The sequence below is a fragment of the Ranitomeya variabilis genome, chromosome 1 (assembly GCF_051348905.1).
Source record: "Ranitomeya variabilis isolate aRanVar5 chromosome 1, aRanVar5.hap1, whole genome shotgun sequence".
In the NCBI taxonomy this organism is placed as follows: Eukaryota; Metazoa; Chordata; class Amphibia; order Anura; family Dendrobatidae; genus Ranitomeya; species Ranitomeya variabilis.
Genome location: NC_135232.1, coordinates 418,906,173 through 418,931,369, shown reverse-complemented (window position 1 = coordinate 418,931,369; position 25,197 = coordinate 418,906,173). Strand labels below are relative to the sequence as shown.

Sequence of the window (25,197 nt, the reverse complement as noted above, 5' to 3'; positions counted from 1 at the left end):
TGGAAACGCTATATAGATGACGTCTTTTGCATCTGGGGGGACACATTAGAGTCCCTCTTGCTTTTTCTGGACTTCCTTAATCTCTCCTGGCCAGGCATTTCTTTCACCATGGGACATGACCAACAATGGGTCAACTTCCTAGACACCTTGGTGATTAAAGATTCCGATGGCACCCTTACCACGGATCTCTATATCAAACAGACTGACCCTAATAGTCTTCTTCACTTCCAGAGTTTACATCCTCCCGCCACAAAAAAATCTATCCCCAAGTCACAATTTCATTGAGTACAGCGCATTGTATCTGACCCTGCCACTCGGGTCCTACGCCTAGTGGAAATGACAGACAAATTTCTTACAAGGGGTTATCCTTCCACCCTGTTGAATGAGGCTAGGGTGCCCTCTAATAGAGCCCAACGCAATAACTCCAAGCGTATACCGTTTGTACATACATTCCATCCTTTCGCGTACATCATCCACAAGGCTATCCGTAAAAAATGGTCTCTTTTGTCTACTGCTCATCCGGACGTCCCGGAGTTCGGACAACCCTTCCTCCCATGTTTCAAGCGACCACCCAATATTAAAGACAACCTTGTAAAGGCCGGCATTGGCCCTAAACTTCCCCGTGAGAAACAGTGTTTTCTACACAGACCCAAAGTAGGGACCTTCCCGTGCTTACACTGTGCCCAGTGTAACAATGTTCTCAAAGGGGAGAAATTTATACATCCCCTATCGGGCAAAGAGTTCAAAGTACAAGGTTTCTTTACTTGCGACTCGTCTTTTGTCGTCTATCTTATCAAGTGCCCATGTGGCCTGCTGTACGTGGGGGAGCCGTCTCAGCCCATTAGAGACAGAATTTCCAAACATAAAAGTACCATCAGATGTAAGAATCTTCTCCCTATCCCGCATCACTTTATCACCAAGGGACATAATATCTCCCAGCTGAGATACCAAATTATTGAACATGTGCCACCCCCACGCAGGGGTGGTAACAGGATTCTTACTTTGAGAAAACATGAGGCCTTCTGGATTCACACTCTTGACACCATGAGTCCAAGGGGCCTGAATAGGGAATACGAAATATCAGCATTTAACGTGCTCTCTCCTTTGTTGTCATTTTGGTTATTTGTCATATTGATTAGGTGCTCTCTTGACATGCTTAATGCTTGTTGTGTTTGCACACTAATATATTGTTCTGTTCTCTACTAGAGCCGCTTATATTAATATGATTGGAAGTCACCAGCACGAATTTCCTCCTGCACGTCTACAGCATTGGGCACTCCTCTCAACATCTGGATATTAGTTTGCACCTATTTTCACCTCAGCAGACTATGGGCACTTCTTTTGCTATACATGTTCACATTTCTCCATAGAAGTGTATGCTCCCCCCACCCTCTTGCCCACAGCTGCTCCCTGCTACACCCCTCTCACTTTGTCCCCACCATGCATCTCATGTCAACTGTTCCCCTAGCTACTTTCATATTCCCGTCTATCCGCGGTTGCCAGCCTCCAGCCAGGTTTTAGTTTAGTTCGCTCCCCATCTACAACATTGCTGTATCCATTCCCCCCCCCCCCCCCTTCCAGTAGCGATATGTCACTCCCTGCCAGGGCTCCTCACTCTTTGGTTGCCGGCTAAGGTGTCCCGCCCCTTCCCTTCTTAAACTCCATTTGGAGTCTACATCCCCAGACTAGCGGTGGACTCCCCGTCTGGCGGCATGCACGCCTACACCTCGCTCTCCTAAAGGTAATTCAACCCCTCCTCGGACGGTTAATACTTTTACCTCCATTTCACCCACTTACTACCATTATTTTAATATCCTACAGCACTTCTCTCTGCATACCTCGGCTGTGGTGTAAGTAGCATATCCATCTATATTTCTCCCTCAGTAGTCCTTTGTTTAACCCTCTGGTTACCCCGTTACTTTCCACAGCCCCCAGCATAGAATTTGTGTGGCCCACTGACTTCCGGCCCAATTCATCACATGTATTCCGTATACGGTATGTTCTCTAGTTACCTTGTACCACACGGACACGTATTTAACGTTTGTCCTGCACTTCCTCTCTTCCTTACACCTATATTTGATTGTGCTTGGATTTTGGCTTATATTCTCTGCCAGATTCACTTCCGATGAGTATCATGTACATTGTATTTGACCGATTGTTTCTCCTTTTTGTACATACTTTGGTTATTTTGTTTGTTGTATTTATTTGCACTTTTTACATTTTGTAGTAACTGAAGAAGGTTCATGTTGAACTGAAACGTTTTGTGTATACTGCAAAATAAATTCTTCTGTTCCAGCATCCTAAGTTGTGCTAAGTTTTATGTTGATGACTGTTTTTTTTCAGTCATCCGCATTGTCGACCACTCTAGTCATTGATCAATTTCCTAGCAGTTTGATGAACATGAAGGAAGTAGAGGCTGAAAGCTTGATATTCTTTCTAGTGTGGCCTCCTTACTTTTTTTTTTTTTTTTTTAGTGGTAAAGTATGAATGTAGTATCTGGTTAAAATAGACTAGATTCATGCTCTTGTTTTCTTTTGTTTTGTCCATGAACATAACATTCTACTAGGATGAAAACATGATCAACTTTATTAAAGGCGGACTCAAAATCCGGACGAGTTACCAGATCTACAAGTAAATGACTTCTAGTTTTAGTCTTGACGGTCTCTAGCATTTACATGCTGATGAATGCCTTGCTCTTTGCGTCCTATAGAGAATGCCACCAAGTTCTGTCCTCCATGGCACAAAACAAGAACTCCAGTGAAACTCAACATCAATTCGAAGGTGGCGTTAAGTTGGGCATAGGCGCCTTTAATTTGGTAAGTATTTGAACAACCTTTTTTTTTTTTTTTTTTTTCAATGTTACCATTTGTCGTCTTCTGTAAATGCTGCCAAAGTGAAGCTCAGAATATGTTGAAATCCACTTCCAGTGGCAGAATGTGAACCTGTTGTAATTTGACAAGTACAAAGGCAACGCCTTCATCTAACAGAATACCAGACAATCATGGCCGTGGTTGAGTTGCATCTCAAGTGGAGTTCTTGCAGCCAAGTGTCTTTGTTTTTTTTTTTATTAAAGAGTTACGGTAGTTTAATCCAATGCAATCCTCTTTAATAAGACTGGGGCAGACTACAGCCCGCCTGTCATGTAGCATTACACATGATATTGTAGCATTTTAGAGGAGTAGCGGTCCATGTATTGACATCTCGAGTACTTTAGAATAGGAGTTGCTGCATTCTCTCTTTTTTTGGCTTTATCTTTCAGTTTTTTTAAGTGTCTTTTATTTTTCATTGTTTTAACACAGTAAAAATATTACCAGCTTCGGTTTGGCTTTTCTGTAGACAAAACCCAGGTCTGTCATAATGAATGTATTCCCATAAAATAATTAGATTTTCTGTTTATTGTTCCCTAAAAAGGGAAAGGAACCTGTTGTGTTGGAGATGGTATGTGATCTGCAGGAATGAGGTTATAGATCCAGAGGAGCTAATCAGACTGGTAGACATTTTTTTTATTTTGTGGGAAAAATTTCAATATAACTTGTATTTTATTTGAGTCCAGTGGGTGGTCTTAATCGGGGATGGCCAGTCTTTCCAGTATGCAGCGGTAGCTGTCCAACACTAGTAGGACCACCCACTGGACTCATGGAAGTTATAATGAATCTTTAAAAACCAACCTATATACCATTCTGCTAAGCTTTTTCTTCTCTATACCATGCGATCCACAGATCGGACTGCATGTTCAATGTAACAGGTTCCCTTTTAAACTGGCTTTTCTCAAGTGCTGCAGTTGAGAAAGCGGCCAAAGAGGCTGAATATTTGATGTTATTTTTGTTTATGGGATATTAGGGCCATTTTACTTAATAAAAAAAGATAAATAAATACTGTAAATAAGAATTGTAGAAATATTCTCACTTTTCATACTGTCACCTAAGCACCTAAGCAACTTCCAATTTTAGGGTGTTTAACTACCTGAAGTCAATATAAAAAAAAAAAAAAAAAAAAAGTGCAGTTTCATAACCTCTCATTTGCTAACATTGCACATCCTTGCAAAATAATTCCCGCATCTGTGGGCATGCAATCCCTTTTAATTCCACTCATATGCTTGTGATGATATTCCTATCCTTGTCTGAGACAAGATCACATAAAAATAGGAGAAATAGGACAGAGTGGGGTCTCCTGGGCACTGACATTTTCTGTACTTTGCACTATATATTCATTGTTCTTTCTTGATCTTAATTTCCATTTCTCCAGATGCTTTCTCTCTTACCTTCAAGGATTCTCAGGTTGCTGGAGTTCATTGGTTTTTCTGGGAATAGGGTGAGTGATTTTCTGGAATTATATAGCTATACAACAAAGCACCATTTGCACCCAAAATTGCATTGAAGAGTGGAATTTTTGTATTTTTATTTTTTTTTGAGGGGGGGGGGGGGGAAGTTGTCCTCTCAACGAAAAAACAAATATCTAATTTAGAGATTTTTATAAACAAATTCTGGTCTAGTTGGAGGTGGTCGATGCGAAGAAGTAGTCTTGTGGAGAGGTTTCACTGGGCGGTCTTCTGTCCTGAGGATGGTTTTCAGTATGGGTACAGTGAAACCTCTGCACTGCACAAGGTCTTCTCTTTGACTTTCATGTACCATATATACTCGAGACCCCTAATTTTGCCACAAAAACCTGGGAAAACTTAATGACTCGAGTCCTAGGGTGGAAAATGCAGCAGCTACCGGTAAATTTCATAAATAAAAATAGATACCAATAAAAGTAAAATTAATTGAGACATCAGTAGGTTAAGGCTACTTTCACACTAGCGTTAACTGCATTACGTCGCAAAACGTCTTTTTTGCCGAAAAAACGGATGCGTCAAAAAAGGGAAAAACGGTGACAAACGTATGCCACGCATACAGCATTTCGACGGATCCGTCGCAAATCCGCTAAACGTTTCCGTCGAAAATACTGGATGCGTTGCATACGTTGCATACGTTTTACCATCCGTTGCATCCGTTTTTACGACGGATCCATTTTTAAAATGGGAGGCTCCCAAATTTGATTGGCTACTGGAAAATATGGAAAACTATATAGTGACTGTTTTTACAGCCCATCTTTGAGGGTTTTAGTTTTGTGGCAGCGATGGAAGGTGTTCTTGGGAGGATTGCTAGTTTGGTTACCGACGTTATCTTTGAGACGAATCGCCTGGATATCATAGTGCGGGAGAAGGAGGCGGCAGTGGAAAGGCGTAGGATGCTTCTGCAGCAACGGAGACGGAGACGACTGTGGATTCATCCGATTAATGAACTACGGATGACCCGGGGTGTCCAGTCCACTCTGTACCTGGAGTTGCGGCACAATCCACACAAATTCTACAATTACGTGCGGATGAGGATGGAACATTTCGACTTTTTGCTTCAAAAACTGGAGGATGTCATCCGAAGGCAGGACACAAGGATGAGGCTTGCCATCACACCGGCGGAGCGGCTGATGGTGACCCTGCGGTAAGCCTCTTTTTTTTTTATTTCATTGCTGATATTGAATGTTAGATTACATGCTGCAGACAATAGTGCGCTGACACATTGCGCACTATTTTCTGCAGCATGTAATTTTGGTTTTCTTTGCGGACAATCCACTGTTTTTTTTTAATGTCATTGCTCATATTGAATGTCCTATAACAGACTGCAGAAAATACTGCGCTGAAATATTGCGTAGCATTTTCTGCAGTTTTTTTTTTTTTGGGGGGGGGTTTGTTGACATGCAACTGCTTTTTTTTTCTGTGATTGCTGATATTGAATTTTAGATTACATGCTGCAGACAATACTGCGCTGACATACTGCGCACTATTTTCTGCAGCATGTAATTTTGGTTTTCTTTGCGGCCATTCCACTGCTTTTTTACACCGGTTTCATGCTGGTTTTATTGTGTGTCCCGTCCTTAAAAAAAATTTAACAGTGCCATATTGAAACTTGTTGGTCTGTGCAATTTTTTCTAAAATTTTTTTTTTTTTTTTTTTTTTTAAAGTTTCCTAGCTGCGGGTGAATCTATGACTTCGCTCCATTACCAATTCCGGCTGGGCATTTCCACTATTTCAGGAATAGTGATTGACACATGTCGGGCTATTTGGACCACTTTGCAACCAGAGTATATCCCCCAACCATCCATGGAAATCTGGTTGAGAAGTGCTTAACAGTTTCAGCAATTTTGCAATTTCCCAAATTGTGTGGGTGCAGTTGACGGGAAACATATAAGGATTGCGAAACCGGCAGGAACAGGATCGGAGTATTATAATTATAAGAAGTATTTCTCCATCGTTCTTATGGCTATTGCAGACGCCAACTGCAAGTTCCTTGCCGTGGACATAGGAGCGTATGGACGGTCCAACGATTCGCAAGTTTTAAAAACTCTCCGATGGGTCGTTGCCTTTATGGAGAGAGCTACGATTTCCCGCCAGCCAGACCACTGCCAGGAACAAGTGAACCAGCCATGGAATATGTTTGTGTAGGTGATGAAGCCTTTCAACTGTCGCCGCACCTACTGAAACCTTATAGTAGCCGGAACTTAACCCATACCAAGCGGGTCTTTAATTACCGGCTTACTAGAGCACGAAGAGTAGTGGAGTGTTCTTTTGGCATATTGACGGCGAAGTGGCGAGTTCTGCTGACGGCTATCAAACTGAAAACCACAACTGTAGACGAGGTAGTTAAAGCCTGTGTGGTGCTCCACAACTTTGTCCTTTCAAAGGAGCCCGTTTCCTTGGATGACGAAGAGTTGGAGACCACCTTGTGGGACTACCGCAGCAGCTCGGTTCGCTCTACAGGTTCTGTTACAAGGATGAGGGACCAGTTTGCCGATTATTTTGTGTCACCGGTCGGGCGGATCCCATGGCAAGACATGATTGTGTAACCTGTTTTCCATGTGTTTGTTTATGTAAAAAAAGTGTTTCTTCAGAAAAAAAAAAAAAGGAAAAAAAAATACAAAAGCGTGGTTTTCTTGCTAGTAAAACCAATATTTTATACCTTTCACATGTCTGGTGTTTATTTTAATTTTACCTTTGTTATTAGTTACCATATGACCTTAATAAATCCACACACACACAGAGTAGAATTTTAATCAAACTGAATTTTATTTGAACTCTTTTTTCCAAATTTTTTTTTTTTTTTACCAAAAAATAAGATTTTTTTATGTTCAAAATTTTTTTGAAAACATTTTCAAAGTTTTGAATAGAAAATAACTTTTTAACATAGATTTACAAATCTTGAAAGTGGGGGGTGGAGATACGAGGGGAGGAGGGGCTGGAAGGTTGGACCACGTCGATAGGTGGGGAAACCCTACTTGTTTGGGGTGCAGTGGAAGGGGGGGTAAAACCAGGAGGCTGACCAGAGGGGGGTGGTGTTGGGGTAGGGGGAATACTTAATGGGGAAGGGAAGCTGGGCAAGGAAGAAAACAGTGGGGAAGGAATTTGGTTTTGGGGCCGGGATGGGTATGGGGACTGGGTTGGGTGTTGGGACTGGGTTGGGTAGTGGGACTGGGTTGGGTAATGGGGCTGGCGTGGGGTTTGGTAATGGTGCTGGTGTGGGGATTGTGGCTCGGTTTGGTAATGGGGCTGGTGTGGGGATTGGGGCTGGGTTTGGTAATGGGGTTGGTGTGGGGATTGGGGCTGGTTTTGGTAATGGGGGGTATGGTGTGGAAATGGGGCCTGGGGTTGGGCGTGGTGTGGAAATGGGGCCTGGGGTGGAATTGTAGTGGATGTGTGGGGAGGTGTGTGGGTCGATTGGGGGTCGTTAATGGCCTTCAGTAGAGCATTATGGCAGGTATTCATTACCCGCATCTGTTGCTCAAAAGAAAGCTTCTCCATGCTCCTGAGCATGGATTGGAAAAAAATATTGGCCGGATCTGGACTTACAGCTGAATGCAGCCTATCCAAGCGACTGCTGGTTTCCTGGCTTGTTTCACTGATGCGTGACTGCACCATGTTGAAACCAGCAGTCACTTGCTCTCCCAAAATTTTGAAAGAGCCTTGGAAGGATGCATTCAGGTGTAAGAACTCAGGAGCATAGCTCCTTTCCTGACCCCTCTGTCGCTGCCGCCAAGAACCTAATGGTGGTCTAGAGGTGGCAGGATCAGAGGGGTGGGGTAAAGGGAACGCTAACTGTTCAGCATCAGATGCGAGCAATGAAGGCTGCAATAATGCTCCACTGCTTGGGGCGGATGAAGTGGAGGGGTCAGAGGAGGGGACAGAGGGGTCAGAGGAGGGGTCAGTGGTGTGGGGCCTACCGACGTGGCCCTCAGTGGCGGACTCAGGAGGGATCGCTCCAGAGGGCGCAGAGGAAGATGCAGGCGCACGGTGGCTGGAGAAGGTGCTGTGAAAGAAAAAACAAAAGAAATTAATACATTGATATGAAAAAGCCCTGACTGAAACCAAACTAAGTAGACAGGTTAACATGGTTATTAGTGGGCTGACGAATACTTACACTCTGCTCAGCATTGTTCGCCTCAGGAAGGAGAGGGCCTGGCCATGTTTATATTTGCTCCTCTTCCTTCCTGCAGAGCCACTCGGGGCCTGCATCTCCGCGTTGAATTTCCTCTTAAAGCGATCCCTCAGTGACCACCACCGCTTCCTAACCTTTCCACCTGTGAAGACAAGAATAATAAGACAAAAACAATTGGTAAATGCAATACATTAGTCAGCTCAAAACATCACTGGAAAGTGAATACTTACCTAGTTTGCTCAGCTGCTGAGGATGAAGGCTCTCCCACCTTGGAAATAGGTTGTGACACACTTCGTCCCAGAGCCGACGGGTGACACTAGTATCGGAATGCTTGCGGTCAGCCATGTTCCACAGCGGCTCCTGCTCGCGAACCTCCTCGATGAGACAATCGATGTCAATGTCGTCGTCGTCGTCTTCGGCGGGAGCACGCTGTGAAGCCTGTGCCAAAAAAAAAGAAGAAGAAAAACAAACAAATTAGTACACTGAAACACTAAAGTACCAATAGAATCCCCCTCCCAACAAAAAAAACTCACTGATGGCCGACCGTGGCGACGATTCCGCCGACTCTGGGAGCGTCTGGGAGAACCTTCAGCGGCAGCAGCAGCAGCAGGAGACTGAAATAAAGGAAACAAATTCTCAGTAATGTAGGCAAATATTTTCTGTGTTTAGTTATGTATGAAAATCTGTTTTGTGTATGGTGCAGTGTGATGTGCGAAGCAACTGTTTCACCACTACTTACACTTGGTTCCTCCTCCACTTGCATCTCTCCACCCGTCTCGCCCCCTTCTGACAGCTCCTCATCTGATTCAGCTTCCTGTTGAAACATAATTTATGCATGTAGTGATCCACAAAAATGTAAATTTAAAAAAACAAAAACAAAAACATTTTTTGTGTTAAGTTACCGATACACGCTGTTGCTGTGGAGGAGGGCTGTCAGAAGAGGACATTGTTGCTGTGTCTTGCTGTGGTCTTGATCCTGGTGGGCAAGGCTGGCAGCGGCTGTGGTCTTGGTCCTGGTGGGCAAGGCAGGCTGTGGTCCTGGTGGGCAAGGCAGGCAGCGGCTGTGGTCCTGGTGGGCAAGGCAGGCAGCGGCTGTGGTCCTGGTGGGCAAGGCAGGCAGCGGCTGTGGTCCTGGTGTTTCTGTAAGTTAAAGACACTTGAAATCTGCTCTACACATTGCTCTACACACACAGGCGGGTGCTATGGACCTGGTCCCTGGTGTATCTATAATAAGTATAATGGATTTATAGTTAGACCACCCCCTAAACTAGGTAATGTTTTAATAAACACCCTGCTAAAATGATGTGAGAAAAGTTCATTAAATGTGAACACCAAAACCCAAAAACAGGTGCACGGTATACCATTCATTTCCATGTTCCCCAAAAAATATATTTTTAAATGTGAACCCACCATGTAAACATATTTACCCCATTTTATTTTCAAAAATCACCTCCCCCAAAAAACCTTTAAGTGTAACCTTTATTAAAAAAAGAGCCCGCAACCAACTCTGTATTGCATGTGTAACCATTGGTACATACACCAGTTTTAAATTTACCTTTATGAAATGATACTACAGACAATTTTTGTAAAAAGATTTTATTACTTTTTTTTTTTTTTTTTCGTATCACAATTAGGATCTGAAATGCTCTTTATTTTAAATACAAGTACATCAACTGTGAATGGTTTCAACAGTAATAATAAAATCAACACTTTGAAATAGAAAAAAAAAAAACACGCTCACACGTTCAAACCACAAGCTGCAGACCACTATACTTAGCAAAAATACATCCGATTTAAAAAAAAAACAAAAACAAAACATTTAAACCACATGCTGCACAGACCACTATACTTAGTAAACACATCAGGAAAAGGCAATTAACCAATTAAGGCATGGACAAATGCACATGCAATCAACAAGATGCGCACTAACATGCTTGGTATGTGTCCACGGTCAGGATTGCATCAGGATTTGGTCCGGATTTTCCAGCAGTTTTTGTAATCCAAAACCAGAAGTGTAACAATTAGGAAAAGTATAATAAAAAAAAACATGCACCACTTCGGCATTTTACACCCACTCCTGGTTTTGGCTTACAAATACTGCTGAAAAATCCTGACCAAATGCTGATGAAATCCGGAACGTGGACACATACCCTCCCACATGAACAGGCATAAGATTGGCAAAGGCATAATAAGGTGCAGGCACATGAAGACATACTTACAAAAGCACACAGCCGTACAAAAAAAAAAAAAACACGCACGCACATAAGCTTTATGCAAATACACATATGTACAACAAAGGCAGAAAGGTGAACCCAATCAGAAGACGCATACACACACACACATTTTTACACACACACGTAAAAAAGGCTGACAATCCTCCGGCTGGAGCTGCATGTCTTCACAGTGTCTATCATCAGGGTGGATCTGGACTCTAGCATGGCACTGGCTGGTGCAGGACGATGGCAGGCCTCAGGTTCTCTTCAGGTTTTAAGCTCTTGCTGTAGTCAGTACCTCATACACACAGAAATGCACAGGCACACAGATGCACACAAAAATTGCAATACTCACACTGGCTCTATGGTGGCTGGAGTCTTGTGGCTGGAGTCTTGTGGCTGGAGTCTTGTGGCTGGAGTCTTGTGGCTGGCTGGGGTCTTGTGGCTGGCTGGGGTCTTGTGGCTGGCTGGGGTCTTGTGGCTGGCTGGGGTCTTGTGGCTGGCTGGGGTCTTGTTTGCAGGCTTCTTCTCTTCTCTGGGTCTTGCAGGCATATGTGGGGTTGAAGGCCCAGGCCAGGTTTATATAGATTTGGGGGTGTCTGGCCAATTGGCAACAAAATCCTGCTTCTGAGCATGCTCAGTTTAAAAAAACGTATTGCAGCGCTGTATTGCGTCGTACGATGTGTCCCGACGCATCCGTCGCTCATAGGCTTTCATTGTAGCCAACGACGTATGCCGCTGGATTCGCCAAATTTCGACGCATACGTCGTAAGACGGACACGACGTATGCCAATACGTCGCAATACGTCCCCAATACAAGTCTATGGGGAAAAAACGCATCCAGCAAAAACTTTTGATGGATGCGTTTTTTATGAAAAAAGACGTTTTGCGACGTAATGCAGTTAACGCTAGTGTGAAAGTAGCCTAAGTGTTTTTGAATATCCATATTGAATCAGGAGCCCCATAAGATGCTCCATACATAATACGCCACATATAATGCTCCATACAGTTCATGATGGGCTCCATATAATGCTCCATACAAAATACACCCCATATAATGCTCCATAAAGTTTATGATGGCCCCATAAGATGCTCCACACAAAAAATATGCCCCATATAATGCTGCACAAAGGTTGATCATGGGCCACATAAGATTCTCCATAGAATCCGGGGACATCAGCACTTGTGATATTCACCTGTCCCCGTTTCACCACCGCGCGCCGCTGTCTTCTGGGTCTCAGCAGTGTCTGTTCAGGCAGAGGGCGCGCACTAAACACGTCATTACGCCCTCTGACCTGAACGTCACAGCCAGAGGACGCGGAAGACAGAGCCCTGAGGAACGGGGACAGGTGAATATTGCAATGCTCACCCTCCCCCGTCATACTCACCCTCCCGGCGCAGTCTGCACATCCCTACTTCTCTGATGCGATGGTCTCCGGCGCTGGCAGCTTGTTCCTGCGTTCAGCGGTCAGTGGTACCGCTCATTACAGTAATGAATATGCGGCTCCACCTCTATGGTAGTGGAGTCGTGTCCATATTCATTACTTTACTGAGCTGTACCATGTGACCGCTGAACGGAGGAGAAAGCTGCCGGTGCCGGAGACCATCAGAGAAGCAGGGACAGCACCAGGAGCAGGTGAGTATGATGTGATAAGAGAGACGGACCAGGGGGAGAGGGGAGACAGACCGGTGGGGGTGACGGGAGACAGACCGTTGGGGGGTGACTCGAGTATAAGCCGAGAGGGGCACTTGCAGCCTAAAAAAATGGGCTGAAAATCTTGGCTTATACTGGAGTATATACGGTATATAGGAAGAAAGCTGTGAGTGGCTGGAGGGAGCCTAAGAAGCTCTTGGCTCATGAAGTTTCAGAACACCTGCCATCTCAGTCAACTCCTTGTGGGCCACGCTCTGCAAAGTTTAAGATGCAACTTCTTTAACCCCTTAGATAAACCTGCTGGACCATCATGGCAATGGTGTGCATTTAAAATAGGTTGTGGGCTACAAAGCTGAGCTCTCTATACAGTGCAGGTGCTGGCTGTGTTATACAGCCATCACCCAAGAGTATGAGGACCGGGCAATAGACTACAATACTTTCTAATCACAGGTTCAATTCTTCTAAGGGCACTAGTAAAAATAAATAAATAATAAAAAAAAAATGTAGAAAACATAGTAAAAAATAAACCTAAAATGCAAATAGTGAAATGTAAGAAAGTAAGAACAAAATAAGATATTTAGTATCCCCACATGTATAACTGTCAAAACTAACAAAATGTAAAAATCATCTATTATAATAAGTTATCTCTATAGCGGCAACAAACTGCGCAGCACTTTACAATCCCATACCATTAATGTCAAATTTGGGAAAAATGGCAGAATTTCTTCTTTTTGGTCATCTACCTCACCCCCCCCCCCCCCCAGCTAAAAAAAAATAAAAATAAAAAAATACAATAACATACATTAGAAAGCTGTATGGATCATAAAATAATGCTGTCCATAAAAACTACAGCTCATTCCACAAGGTGCAAGCTCTGTACAACTGTCAGCAGGAACGTTTATTTTGCTCGCAGCGCTCATCTGTGTTTTCACCTTTTTGCACACTAACACGGTTTACATGCAATATACAGTAATTTGATTTTAAAAGTATATCTACCTTATCTAATTTGTTTTATAAACTGAAATTGATTGAAATAGAAAATCTAACTTGTCTAATATACATTATTGTAGATTAGGCTATATTCTACAATTCATGTAGCGGTCACAAATGCATGAATAATTAGGGATGGGGCTGAATGTAATGTAGCTTTTTCTGACTGCATTAGAGAAGCAGATGTGTGGCCCAGCTGGCATACATTGCTCCAAACCATCCTAAGTGGTGCAGAACAGTGCCGCGCATCGCTCCGTGGTCCCTACAGCTCCGGTGCTAATGGTTTCACTGTGTTTTTACAGGAGCTGGGCCTTTTCCAGCTGAGAGAAGGAGCTTCAGGAGCCAGTCTAAGAGCCATCCTGTGTGTCCTCACACTCCTCTTCTATCACACATATGTCTCCTTAATACTTGGTAAGCTCCGCCAGAGAATGCGCTCAAGATCTCATCAGAACGTCTTCATTAAAGACTCTGCAGAAGGAAATATTGCTATTGAAATTGTTCTAGGTTTGTTTTAGATATTCTAATAGCTAATAAAATGATGGCACAGATTACATTTAGGGGCGGCATAGTGACCAACATTTATTGCCTATGCACAGGCTAGGTGATAAATGTATTAGTCGTCAAAACTACTGCTCCATTCGTTGTCCTCTGGAGTGATGGAGATAACTGAGCAGCCATAGTTCACGCTCTACGGGATCGAAGGAGATGACTGCCATCACTGAGTTTAAATAGGTGATTATAAGGTCTTGAGATTGGTCCATCGCCTCTCATATGGATAAATGGGTCTCTATCAATCCTTTCTTACAATGTGTGACTATTCTGTGTAGAAGGGCACATTTTTTGCTTGGCACCCAGCTCTTATGTTGGTATAAGTGTATAAGACCCTGTAAATGTCTAGAATAATATTTTATATTTTAGGAATATGGGAAATTTATAGCTGGCTGAATTATAGTTCTGGTCTTCCTTTAAATCAAGATCAATACTTGAGAGTTGGACTCGTTAAATTAAAGACATCCTCCTTTTAAAGGAATCTGTCAGCAGATTTTTGCTATGTAATCTGAGAAGACCGTGATTTAGTGGAAGAGAGCCTGATTCCAGCGATGTGACACTTACTGGCTGTATTTTGCTTTTTCAATACAGTCAGTGTTTTATCAGCAGCAGATTATCACTATAGGACTAGCTGCCCCACTGATTATCAGCTATCTGTCACAGAAAGCTGTGGTTTGAGTGGGGTGATACAGTGAAGGAAATAAGTATTTGATCCCTTGCTGATTTTGTAACTATCCACTGACGAAGACATGAATAGCCTATAATTTTAAGGGTAGGTTAATTTTAACATGGAGAGATAGAATATCAAAATTAAAATCCAGAAAATCACATTGTGTAAATTATATAAATGTATTTGCATTTTGAAGTGAGAAATAAGTATTTGATCCCCTACCAACCACTAAGAGTTCTGGCTCCTACAGACCAGTTAGACGCTCCTAATCAACTCGTTACCTCCAGTAAAGACAGCTGTCTTACATAGTCACCTTTATAAAATCCTCCTGTCCACAGACTCAATCAGTCAGACTCTAACCTCTACAACATGGGCAAGACCAAAGAGCTTTATAAGGATGTCAGGGACAAGATCATACACCTGCACAAAGCTGGAATGGGCTACAAATCCATAAGTAAGATGCTGGGTGACAAATGAGACAACTGGTGGTGCAATAGTAAGAAAATGGAAGAAATACAAAATGACTGTCAATCGACATCGATCTGGGGCACCATGCAAAATCTCATCTCGTGGGGTATCCTTGATGATGAGGAAGGTGAGAGATCAGCCTAAAACTACACGGTGGGAACTTGTTAATAATCTCAAGGCAGCTGAGACCACAGTCACCAAGAAAACTATTGGTAACATATTATGCCCTAAAGGTTTAAAATCCTGCAGTGCAGGGGGGTCTCAAGAAGGCGTATATGCAGGCCCCTCTGAAGTTTTCCAATGGACACCTGTATGACTGAGTGATTTGGGAGAAGGTGCCGTGGTCAGATGAGAAAAAAAATTGAGCTCTTTGGCATTAACTCAACTCGCCGTATTTGGAGGAAGAGAAATGCTGCCTATGACCCAAAGAACACCATCCCCACTGTCAAGCATGGAGGTGGAAACATTATGTTTGGGGGTATTTCTCTGCTAAGGACACAGGACTACTTCATCGCATCAATGGGAGAATGGATGTAACCATGTACTGTAAAATCCTGAGTGACAACCTCCTTTCCTCCGCCAGGGCCTTAAAAATGGGTCGTGGCTGCGTCTTAAAGCAAGACAATGACCCAAAACGTACAGCCAAGGCAACAAAGGAGTGGCTCAAAAAGAAGCACATTAAGGTCAGGGAGTGGCCTAGCCAGTCTCCAGACCTTAATCCCATAGAAAACCTATGGAGGGAGTTGAAGGTCCGAGTTGCCAAACGACAGCCTCAAAATCTTAATGATTTAGGAGGAATTTTGGTCCACTCTTCTTTGCAGATCATCTCTGACATGTGCGCAAACCTCATCATCAGCTGCAAAAAACGTCTGACTGCTGTGCTTGCCAACAAGGGTTTTGCCACCAAGTATTAAGTCTTGTTTGCCAGAAGGATCAAATACTTATTTCTCACTGCAAAATGCAAATACATTTATATAATTTGTACAATGTGATTTTCTGGATTTTATTTCTGATTCTCTATCCATCAATTTTAAAATTAGCCTACCCTTAAATACATAGACCGTTCATGTTTTTGTCAGCGGGCAAACTTACAAAATCAACAAGAGATCAAATAATTATTTCCTTCACTGTACATGGCTCATCAACGGAGCTCTACCAGATCTGTAGCAGAGAAAACTGACTCTATCACGACTGCTGCACCCAGTAACTAAGTGACACTGCTGGCATCAGTCTGTCCCTACATCATGCTGCTGACAGTTTTCCCTTGAAGATGTCCTGTGATCAGTTGAGAGGCCAATTTTTGCTCTTATTTTATTCCCACTGCTCCCCAGAGTATTTATATATTTTTTCCTTCCTCCATATTGCTGAAGAGAGATGGGACTTTTTATTTAGTCTATTTATTATGGTCAATACTAAGAGGGTGTAGCTCAGAAGATTCCCTGTGGACATGTTTTAGGTGGAGTATTACTCTGTAAGCACTGCTTCTTGGTAAAGACCATAAAAATAATCACTATAGAAACACGCCCAGATCTCTGCAACCATATGGTAGATAGGAAAAAAGTGGAATATTCAGGGGAGGAGCAGGAATAAAATGAGTAAAAATTGGCCACTTTTGACCAGGTGACAGGTCCTCTTTAAGTTTCACACCTACTCCATCAGAAGTCCGTTTCATAGCGAACTGTTGGGACATAATGCTTAAGATGATCTTTGAAATGTTTCTAAAGTTGATCATGAACACACCTTTTATTTCCAGGTACTGGAGAAGGTAATCTTGAAGAAGCCGAAGCGCTCCTTGAACCGTACCTTAAGAAATTCCCAAACGTACGTAACCCTCGCCCAAGTCTGTAAGAATATAGACGTTTTGTATATCTCCTCCTAATGGCTGTATTACCCTTTTTTCAGGGCTCTATTATCCTCTTCTATGCGGCCCGGATAGATGTGCTGAAAGGGAACTTTGAGCAGGTAATGATTTTACTGTCCTTTTTCATTGATTTTTTTTTTTTTTTTTTTTTTATTCTTAAATTTTTTTAGTCCTTTGTACTAGTGTAAAATGGTCATGGAAAAAGTCCTTGTTTTTATTCAAGGTTCTAGTTGTATGTTAATGGGAACAGTGTGAATGTGCACCTACACTTTTCACTTATACCCACCGGTGATCTAGCCCACTGTTTCACTACAGGTGTTTGTCTATTTAGTTTTTCACAGACCGGTGTAAGACAGGGAGGTCCAGGTCCCTCTTGGCCCCTTCTATTTTGAGGCCTGGTGGCACATAGCGAGGTGTGGACCATCCTGATTGGGTACACCTTGTCGCGGTGCGATAGCTTTTGCGCTTTTTTTATGCCTTTTTTTTTCCCAACTAGGCGGCATGTGTTTTTTACTTTTATTACTATTATCGATCTACTTACTGCGGGGTATCCATTCGTTGTTTTTATTCTAGGGTGTAATTTTAAGGAGAAGACATATTGACTTAACTCTAATAGCCCTTTACATGGGTTGATTGGCGATTACCATAAAGCAAGTTGATCAGCGCTTATTTATTTGCATTTTTATATTCTTGCAGGATTTGTATGAACTCATTCTTTTACTCCCACCAGACTGATTTCAATAGAAGTGACAAGGACATGTGTTGGCGACCATGATTAATTTTTATGTTGGCATAAAAGATGCAATAAACAAGCACATTAGGGTGATGATTAAAGGCTGAACATATTTACTGTGTGCAATAATTGTGAATGATCGCTCAGGGGCATTTATCATGGGCTAATAATAGCCTAAGTGGATATATGTATGGCAGAACATCAGCATAAAGACCTACCTGTAATAACACTGAGTTAATTGTAAGAAGCCTGTTCTGCTGGTTACTATACTGGCTGCTGAGTGGCACACCCATCGCTCTGAAATATTCGAAAGGAATCCATCGCTGGGTTCTGCTACCTCATCTGAGAGCAGCATAATGTAGAGACCGAGACAATGATTCCAGCAATGTATCACTTACTGGGCTGCTTGCTGCAGTTTTGATAAAATCTTAGTTTTGTCTGCTGCAGAAGTACCAGTTATCTGAATGTTGAAACCCGACATAATCACACCACTGATTGGCTTTTTTCTGCGTATGCAGTGTAGACAGAAAACTGCCAATGAGTAGTGAGGATCGGGTTATATGGAGCTCATGAATGTGAAGGACTATATGCCAAAAGGCTTACTAATCCTCTAGCGATAACTACAGCAAGCAGCCCAGAAAGTGACACATTGCTGGAATCAGGGTATTTGTCCCTACATTTGCTGTTCTCCGATTACATGGTGAAACCTGGTAACAGATCATTTTGAAGCCCTCATTCACAGTAGACTAACCTTGCCTGATCCCCAGATATTGACAAGTTTAGCCTGCAGTGTAATGTGTATTGGGGACCCCAACTCCTCCCTGTCAGATTATGTTGAAGAAGCTAAGGATCCGGCATGTCCTGTTTCACAATCCTGATCTTTTTGTTCTTGAAGATATAAGCCCCCATTAAAGGGAATCCGTAAGCAGGTTTTTGCAGGCAGCACAAGGTAGACAGATGTCAGTTATGTACCACTTATCAAGCTGCCAAGTGATCCTGCTGAACCATGCTCCAACTGACTGCTACATTGCTATGTAAAGTGTATGGGGGGCTATAGTCTTTCTCTACTCTAGGCAAATGTTCGGGGCCAGGGGTAAAAGGCCACAGATTACGTATGAGGAAAGAATCCTCTTCCTAGACAGTTAAGACGCATGGGGCTGCTTGGCTATATCCTGAAGTAAGTCCCCAGCAAGATATGGCAGTCATCCGCTCCCTGCAGATTTGGTCCTTTTTCTATCGCTCACTGTTCTGTTTCTAACAACCCCTCTTCCTCATGGTGCAGGCGCAAGAGACCTTCAGGCAAAGCATTGTAGCCCAGCAGGAATGGAGGCAGATCCACCACCTGTGTTACTGGGAGCTGATGTGGAGCCATTCGTTCCAGCAGGACTGGCTGAAAGCCTACCACTATTCTGACCTCCTGAGCAAGGAAAGCAAGTGGTCGAAGGTGATTTGCCGATGTTAGAGTTTAGGCTGTCTTATTGCTTATATGTTGGGTAAGAAATAAGAATATTATTGTAAAGTTTGTGGGAAATTGTTCACAGGGCTGAAGTGTTCTTTACTGTAGAACATAAATTCATGTGGTTGTGGTATATGGCTGACGGACAGTGTATATATAGCGCTGGTGGTGTGTGGCTGACAGGCAGTATATATATAGCGCTGGTGGTGTATGGCTGATGGGCAGTATATATAGCGCTGGTGGTGTATGGCTGACGGGCAGTATATATAGCGCTGGTGGTGTATGGCTGACGGGCAGTATATATAGCGCTGGTGGTGTATGGCTGATGGGCAGTATATATAGCGCTGGTGGTGTATGGCTGATGGGCAGTATATTTAGCGCTGGTGGTGTATGGCTGACGGGCAGTATATATAGCGCTGGTGGTGTATGGCTGATGGGCAGTATATATAGCGCTCGTGGTGTATGGCTGCCGGGCAGTATATTTAGCGCTGGTGGTGTATGGCTGATGGGCAGTATATATAGCGCTGGTGGTGTATGGCTGACGGGCAGTATATTTAGCGCTGGTGGTGTATGGCTGACGGGCAGTATATATAGCGCTGGTGGTGTATGGCTGACAGGCAGTATATTTAGCGCTGGTGGTGTATGGCTGATGGGCAGTATATATATAGCGCTGGTGGTGTATGGCTGACGGGCAGTATATTTAGCGCTGGTGGTGTATGGCTGACGGGCAGTATATATAGCGCTGGTGGTGTATGGCTGACAGGCAGTATATTTAGCGCTGGTGGTGTATGGCTGATGGGCAGTATATATAGCGCTGGTGGTGTATGGCTGATAGGCAGTATATATATAGCCCTGGTGGTGTATGGCTGACGGGCAGTATATATAGCGCTGGTGGTGTATGGCTGACGGGCAGTATATATAGCGCTGGTGGTGTATGGCTGATAGGCAGTATATATATAGCCCTGGTGGTGTATGGCTGATGGGCAGTATAGCCCTGGTGGTGTATGGCTGATGGGCAGTATAGCCCTGGTGGTGTATGGCTGATGGGCAGTATAGCCCTGGTGGTGTATGGCTGATATATATATATATATATATTATATACAGTGCCTACAAGTAGTATTCAACCCCCTGCAGATTTAGCAGGTTTAATAAGATGCAAATAAGTTAGAGCATTCAAACTTCAAACAAGAGCAGGATTTATTAACAGATGCATAAATCTTACAAACCAAAAAGTTTTGTTGCTCAGTTAAATTTTTATAAATTTTAAACATAAAAGTGTGGTTCAATTATTCTTCAACCCCTAGGTTTAATATTTTGTGGAATAACCTTTGTTTGCAATTACAGCTAATAATCGTCTTTTATAAGACCTGATCAGGCCGGCACAGGTCTCTGGAGTTATCTTGGCCCACTCCTCCATGCAGATCTTCTCCAAGTTATCTAGGTTCTTTGGGTGTCTCATGTGGACTTTAATCTTGAGCTCCTTCCACAAGTTTTCAATTGGGTTAAGGTCAGGAGACTGACTAGGCCACTGCAACACCTTGATTTTTTGCCTCTTGAACCAGGCCTTGGTTTTCTTGGCTGTGTGCTTTGGGTCGTTGTCTTGTTGGAAGATGAAATGACGACCCATCTTAAGATCCTTGATGGAGGAGCGGAAGTTCTTGGCCAAAATCTCCAGGTAGGCCGTGCTATCCATCTTCCCATGGATGCGGACCAGATGGCCAGGCCCCTTGGCTGAGAAACAGCCCCACAGCATGATGCTGCCACCACCATGCTTGACTGTAGGGGTGGTATTCTTGGGGTCGTATGCAGTGCCATCCAGTCTCCAAACGTCACGTGTGTGGTTGGCACCAAAGATCTCGATCATGGTCTCATCAGACCAGAGAACCTTGAACCAGTCAGTCTCCGAGTCCTCCAAGTGATCATGAGCAAACTGTAGACGAGCCTTGACATGATGCTTTGAAAGTAAAGGTACCTTACGGGCTCGTCTGGAACGGAGACCATTGCGGTTGAGTACATTACTTATGGTATTGACTGAAACCAATGTCCCCACTGCCATGAGATCTTCCCGGAGCTCCTTCCTTGTTGTCCTTGGGTTAGCCTTGACTCTTCGGACAAGCCTGGCCTCGGCACGGGAGGAGACTTTCAAAGGCTGTCCAGGCCATGGAAGGCTAACAGTAGTTCCATAAGCCTTCCACTTCCGGATGATGCTCCCAACAGTGAAGACAGGTAGGCCCAACTCCTTGGAAAGGGTTTTGTACCCCTTGCCAGCCTTGTGACCCTCCACGATCTTGTCTCTGATGGCCTTGGAATGCTCCTTTGTCTTTCCCATGTTGACCATGTATGAGTGCTGTTCACAAGTTTGGAGAGGGTCTTAAATAGTCAGAAAAGGCTGGAAAAAGAGATAATTCATCCAAACATGTGAAGCTCATTGTTCTTTGTGCCTGAACTACTTCTTAATACTTTAGGGGAACCAAACAGAATTCTGGTGGGTTGAGTGGTTGAATAATAAATGACCCTCTGAAAAAACTTTTCACAATTTAAAAAAAAAAAAAAAAAAAGAAATAACATTCTTTTTTGCTGCAGTTCATTTCACACTTCCAGGCTGATCTACAGTCCAAATGTCACAATGCCAAGTTAATTCCAAATGTGTAAACCTGCTAAATCTGCAGGGGGTTGAATACTACTTGTAGGCACTGTATATATAGCGCTGGTGGTGTATGGCTGATGGGCAGTATATATATAGCGCTGGTGGTGTATGGATGACGGGCAGTATATTTAGCGCTGGTGGTGTATGGCTGACGGGCAGTATATATAGCGCTGGTGGTGTATGGCTGATAGGCAGTATATATATAGCCCTGGTGGTGTATGGCTGATGGGCAGTATATTTAGCGTTGGTGGTGGATGGCTGACGGGCAGTGTATATAGCGCTGGTGGTGTATGGCTGATGGGCAGTATATATAGCGCTGGTGGTGTATGGCTGACGGGCAGTATATTTAGCTCTGGTGGTGTATGGCTGACGGGCAGTTTATTTAGCGCTGGTGGTGTATGGCTGACGGGCAGTATATTTAGCGCTGGTGGTGTATGGCTGAAGGGCAGTATATATAGCGCTGGTGGTGTATGGCTGACGGGCAGTATATATAGCGCTCGTGGTGTATGGCTGACGGGCAGTATATTTAGCGCTGGTGGTGTATGGGTGATGGGCAGTATATATATATAGCCCTGGTGGTGTATGGCTGACGGGCAGTGTATATAGCGCTGGTGGTGTATGGCTGACGGGCAGTGTATATAGCGCTGGTGGTGTATGGATGACGGGCAGTATATATAGCGCTGGTGGTGTATGGATGACGGGCAGTATATATAGCGCTGGTGGTGTATGGCTGACTGGCAGTATAGCCCTGGTGGTGTATGGCTGATAGGCAGTGTATATATATATAGCGCTGGTGGTGTATGGATGACGGGCAGTATAGCCCTGGTGGTGTATGGCTGATAGGCAGTGTATATATATATAGCGCTGGTGGTGTATGGCTGACGGGCAGTATAGCCCTGGTGGTGTATGGCTGACGGGCAGTATATATAGCGCTGGTGGTGTATGGCTGACGGGCAGTGTATATAGCGCTGGTGGTGTATGGCTGACGGGCAGTGTATATAGCGCTGGTGGTGTATGGCTGACGGGCAGTATATATAGCGCTGGTGGTGTATGGCTGATGGGCAGTATATATAGCGCTGGTGGTGTATGGATGACTGGCAGTATAGCCCTGGTGGTGTATGGCTGATAGGCAGTGTATATATATATATATATATATATATATAGCGCTGGTGGTGTATGGATGACGGGCAGTATAGCCCTGGTGGTGTATGGCTGATAGGCAGTGTATATATATATATATAGCGCTGGTGGTGTATGGCTGACGGGCAGTATAGCCCTGGTGGTGTATGGCTGACGGGCAGTATATATAGCGCTGGTGGTGTATGGCTGACGGGCAGTGTATATAGCGCTGGTGGTGTATGGCTGACGGGCAGTGTATATAGCGCTGGTGGTGTATGGCTGACGGGCAGTATATATAGCGCTGGTGGTGTATGGCTGATGGGCAGTATATGTATAGCGCTGGTGGTGTATGGCTGACGGGCAGTGTACCGCTAGTATGCACTAGTTTCTTCTGTATTTCTGATGATGCTAGCCTATTCAAATCTGTGTGTGTAAAAAAAAAAAAAATTAAAAAAAAAATTAAATGAAAATCGGATCCCATACGAATAATCTCTGCTGGCAGAGGGCTGTCACAGACCGCTCCTTCCAGCGATTCTGCAGTTTCCCGTTGACAGACTAGCTTCTTCTCTTCTGCCATGCTATGTTGACAGGGCTTCTCTGCTAATGATAGGAAATCTGGAGCCTGCTGTCAAACTGTAGGGCTTCAGCTTTTAACTGAGGTGTCTCTAGGTTTTCTGGCACCCTAGGCAAGAATTCAGTTTGGCGCCCCTCCCCCCAGCACATATGGGATTCCCACACTTAAGTCAGGTACTGAGGAGCTGCTCTCCCTAATTCAGTGATCAGTGAAAAAACTGAGAGAAGCAGGAAGAGAAGCTCGTTGTCACATAACAGTGTAAGTATGAAAATCCTATATATGTGAAGCGGCCATGTGATGACTACTGGAACCTACAAGCAGAGCTGAATCCTGACAGGATATTACACGCTTTTAGGATTGGCTGCAGGACTTCATTTTATAATTAAAGGTGCATCCAGGTTTGAGATTAAATCTGTAGTCACTATAGGTGGCTGCAAGCTTCTAAATTCTCACTGCATGCACTGCACACTTTTAGGGTTCTCCCTTGCATAAGTATGTGATTTGGATTCTTCTGGCCACATTCCAACTAGACGTGCCCAGCCTCACTCGATTCATTTTCGTTGAGTGAGGCCACGCATGTCTAGTCGGCACGTGACTGCATGTATGCAAATCACTGGCGCCAGAGAATCCTGACAGCGTGTAGTGTGCACTCTGAGAACTCAGAAGTCTGCAGTCACATAGAATGACTGCAGACTCATAACAAGCTTGGACACCCCCTTTAATGCTCCTAACATAAATAAAAATGAGAATTAATATCACAATTTTTTTTTAACATCCATGTAAATTATGGATGACATATCTGGAATAGTTCTTTCTCTTCTTCTTCATCTTGTCCAAATCCCATGAGTTTTCTCATCCACAGTCGTCTCTGCAGACTTGCATCTTCTCCAGTCTTGTGCAGCACATCCCCACACAACGCCCTTAAAGATAGAAGTGTAATTATAATTCTCTCAAATTAAAATATTTGCCCTATGCAGCATCCCTGAATAAATAATTGCCCCTCCCTGCAAAATATGACCTCACGCTTGTCCCTCTTATGGTACATTCTCTCCACACTGCTCCCACCTTCCCGTACGGGGCCCCTTCTTCACACTGTTCTCACACGGAGTCCCCCTTTAGGGCCCAGTTTCTAAACTGTACCACCTCATCACACCCTTCCCCCACCTTCCTTGGTATACTGTCACTTCTTGGCTGTGCCCTTACACTGTTGCCCCATGCTACACATCCCACACTGCTCAGTCTGTATTCTGTGCACTCCCCTGCCCCCCCCCCCCCCCCCCCAATACTGTCTCCTTGCACATTTAGGGTATGTGCACACGTCAGGATTTCTTGCAGAAATTTTCCTGCCAAAATCCAGACATTTTTGCCAGAAATTTGCATGTGGTTTTTTTTTACGTTTTGTTGCGCGTGTTTTACGCGTTTTTTGTGCGGATTTTTTGCAGAATTTTTGCGTTTCTTTCCAGACACTCCAATTTCATGGGAAATCCGCAAAAAATCCGCAAAAATAATGAACATGTTGCTTCTTTTTCCGGATTGCGTTTTTTTTGTGGGAAAAAATGCGGAATGCATTCTAAATGATAGGATGCATAATGTATGTGTTTTTTGTGCAGAATTATAGCGTTTTTATCTGGGAAATCCGCAAAAAAACCTGAAGAAATCCTGACGTGTGCACATACCCTCACTCCTCCCTCCTCATACATTTACACTCTCACTTTCCATACTGCCTCCTCACACATCCCTCCGACTACCCATGCTGTGTCTGCCCCATCCCATCACCCCTCATACTGTGTCCTCA

General features: G+C 43.8%; 1 protein-coding gene across 2 annotated transcripts in view; it reads left to right on the top strand.

Moving 5' to 3' along the window:
• The window catches only part of TTC39B (tetratricopeptide repeat domain 39B), a 178,327-nt gene that overhangs the window by 117,129 nt on the left and 36,001 nt on the right, over nucleotides 1–25,197 (top strand). For both annotated transcript variants that reach the window (XM_077249241.1, XM_077249242.1), the window contains 7 exons: nucleotides 2,567–2,631; nucleotides 2,711–2,816; nucleotides 4,246–4,311; nucleotides 13,628–13,736; nucleotides 16,766–16,833; nucleotides 16,915–16,974; nucleotides 18,889–19,050. In XM_077249241.1, coding sequence (XP_077105356.1) covers nucleotides 2,567–2,631; nucleotides 2,711–2,816; nucleotides 4,246–4,311; nucleotides 13,628–13,736; nucleotides 16,766–16,833; nucleotides 16,915–16,974; nucleotides 18,889–19,050 — 636 coding nt within the window. The remainder of the gene's footprint in view (nucleotides 1–2,566; nucleotides 2,632–2,710; nucleotides 2,817–4,245; nucleotides 4,312–13,627; nucleotides 13,737–16,765; nucleotides 16,834–16,914; nucleotides 16,975–18,888; nucleotides 19,051–25,197) is intronic.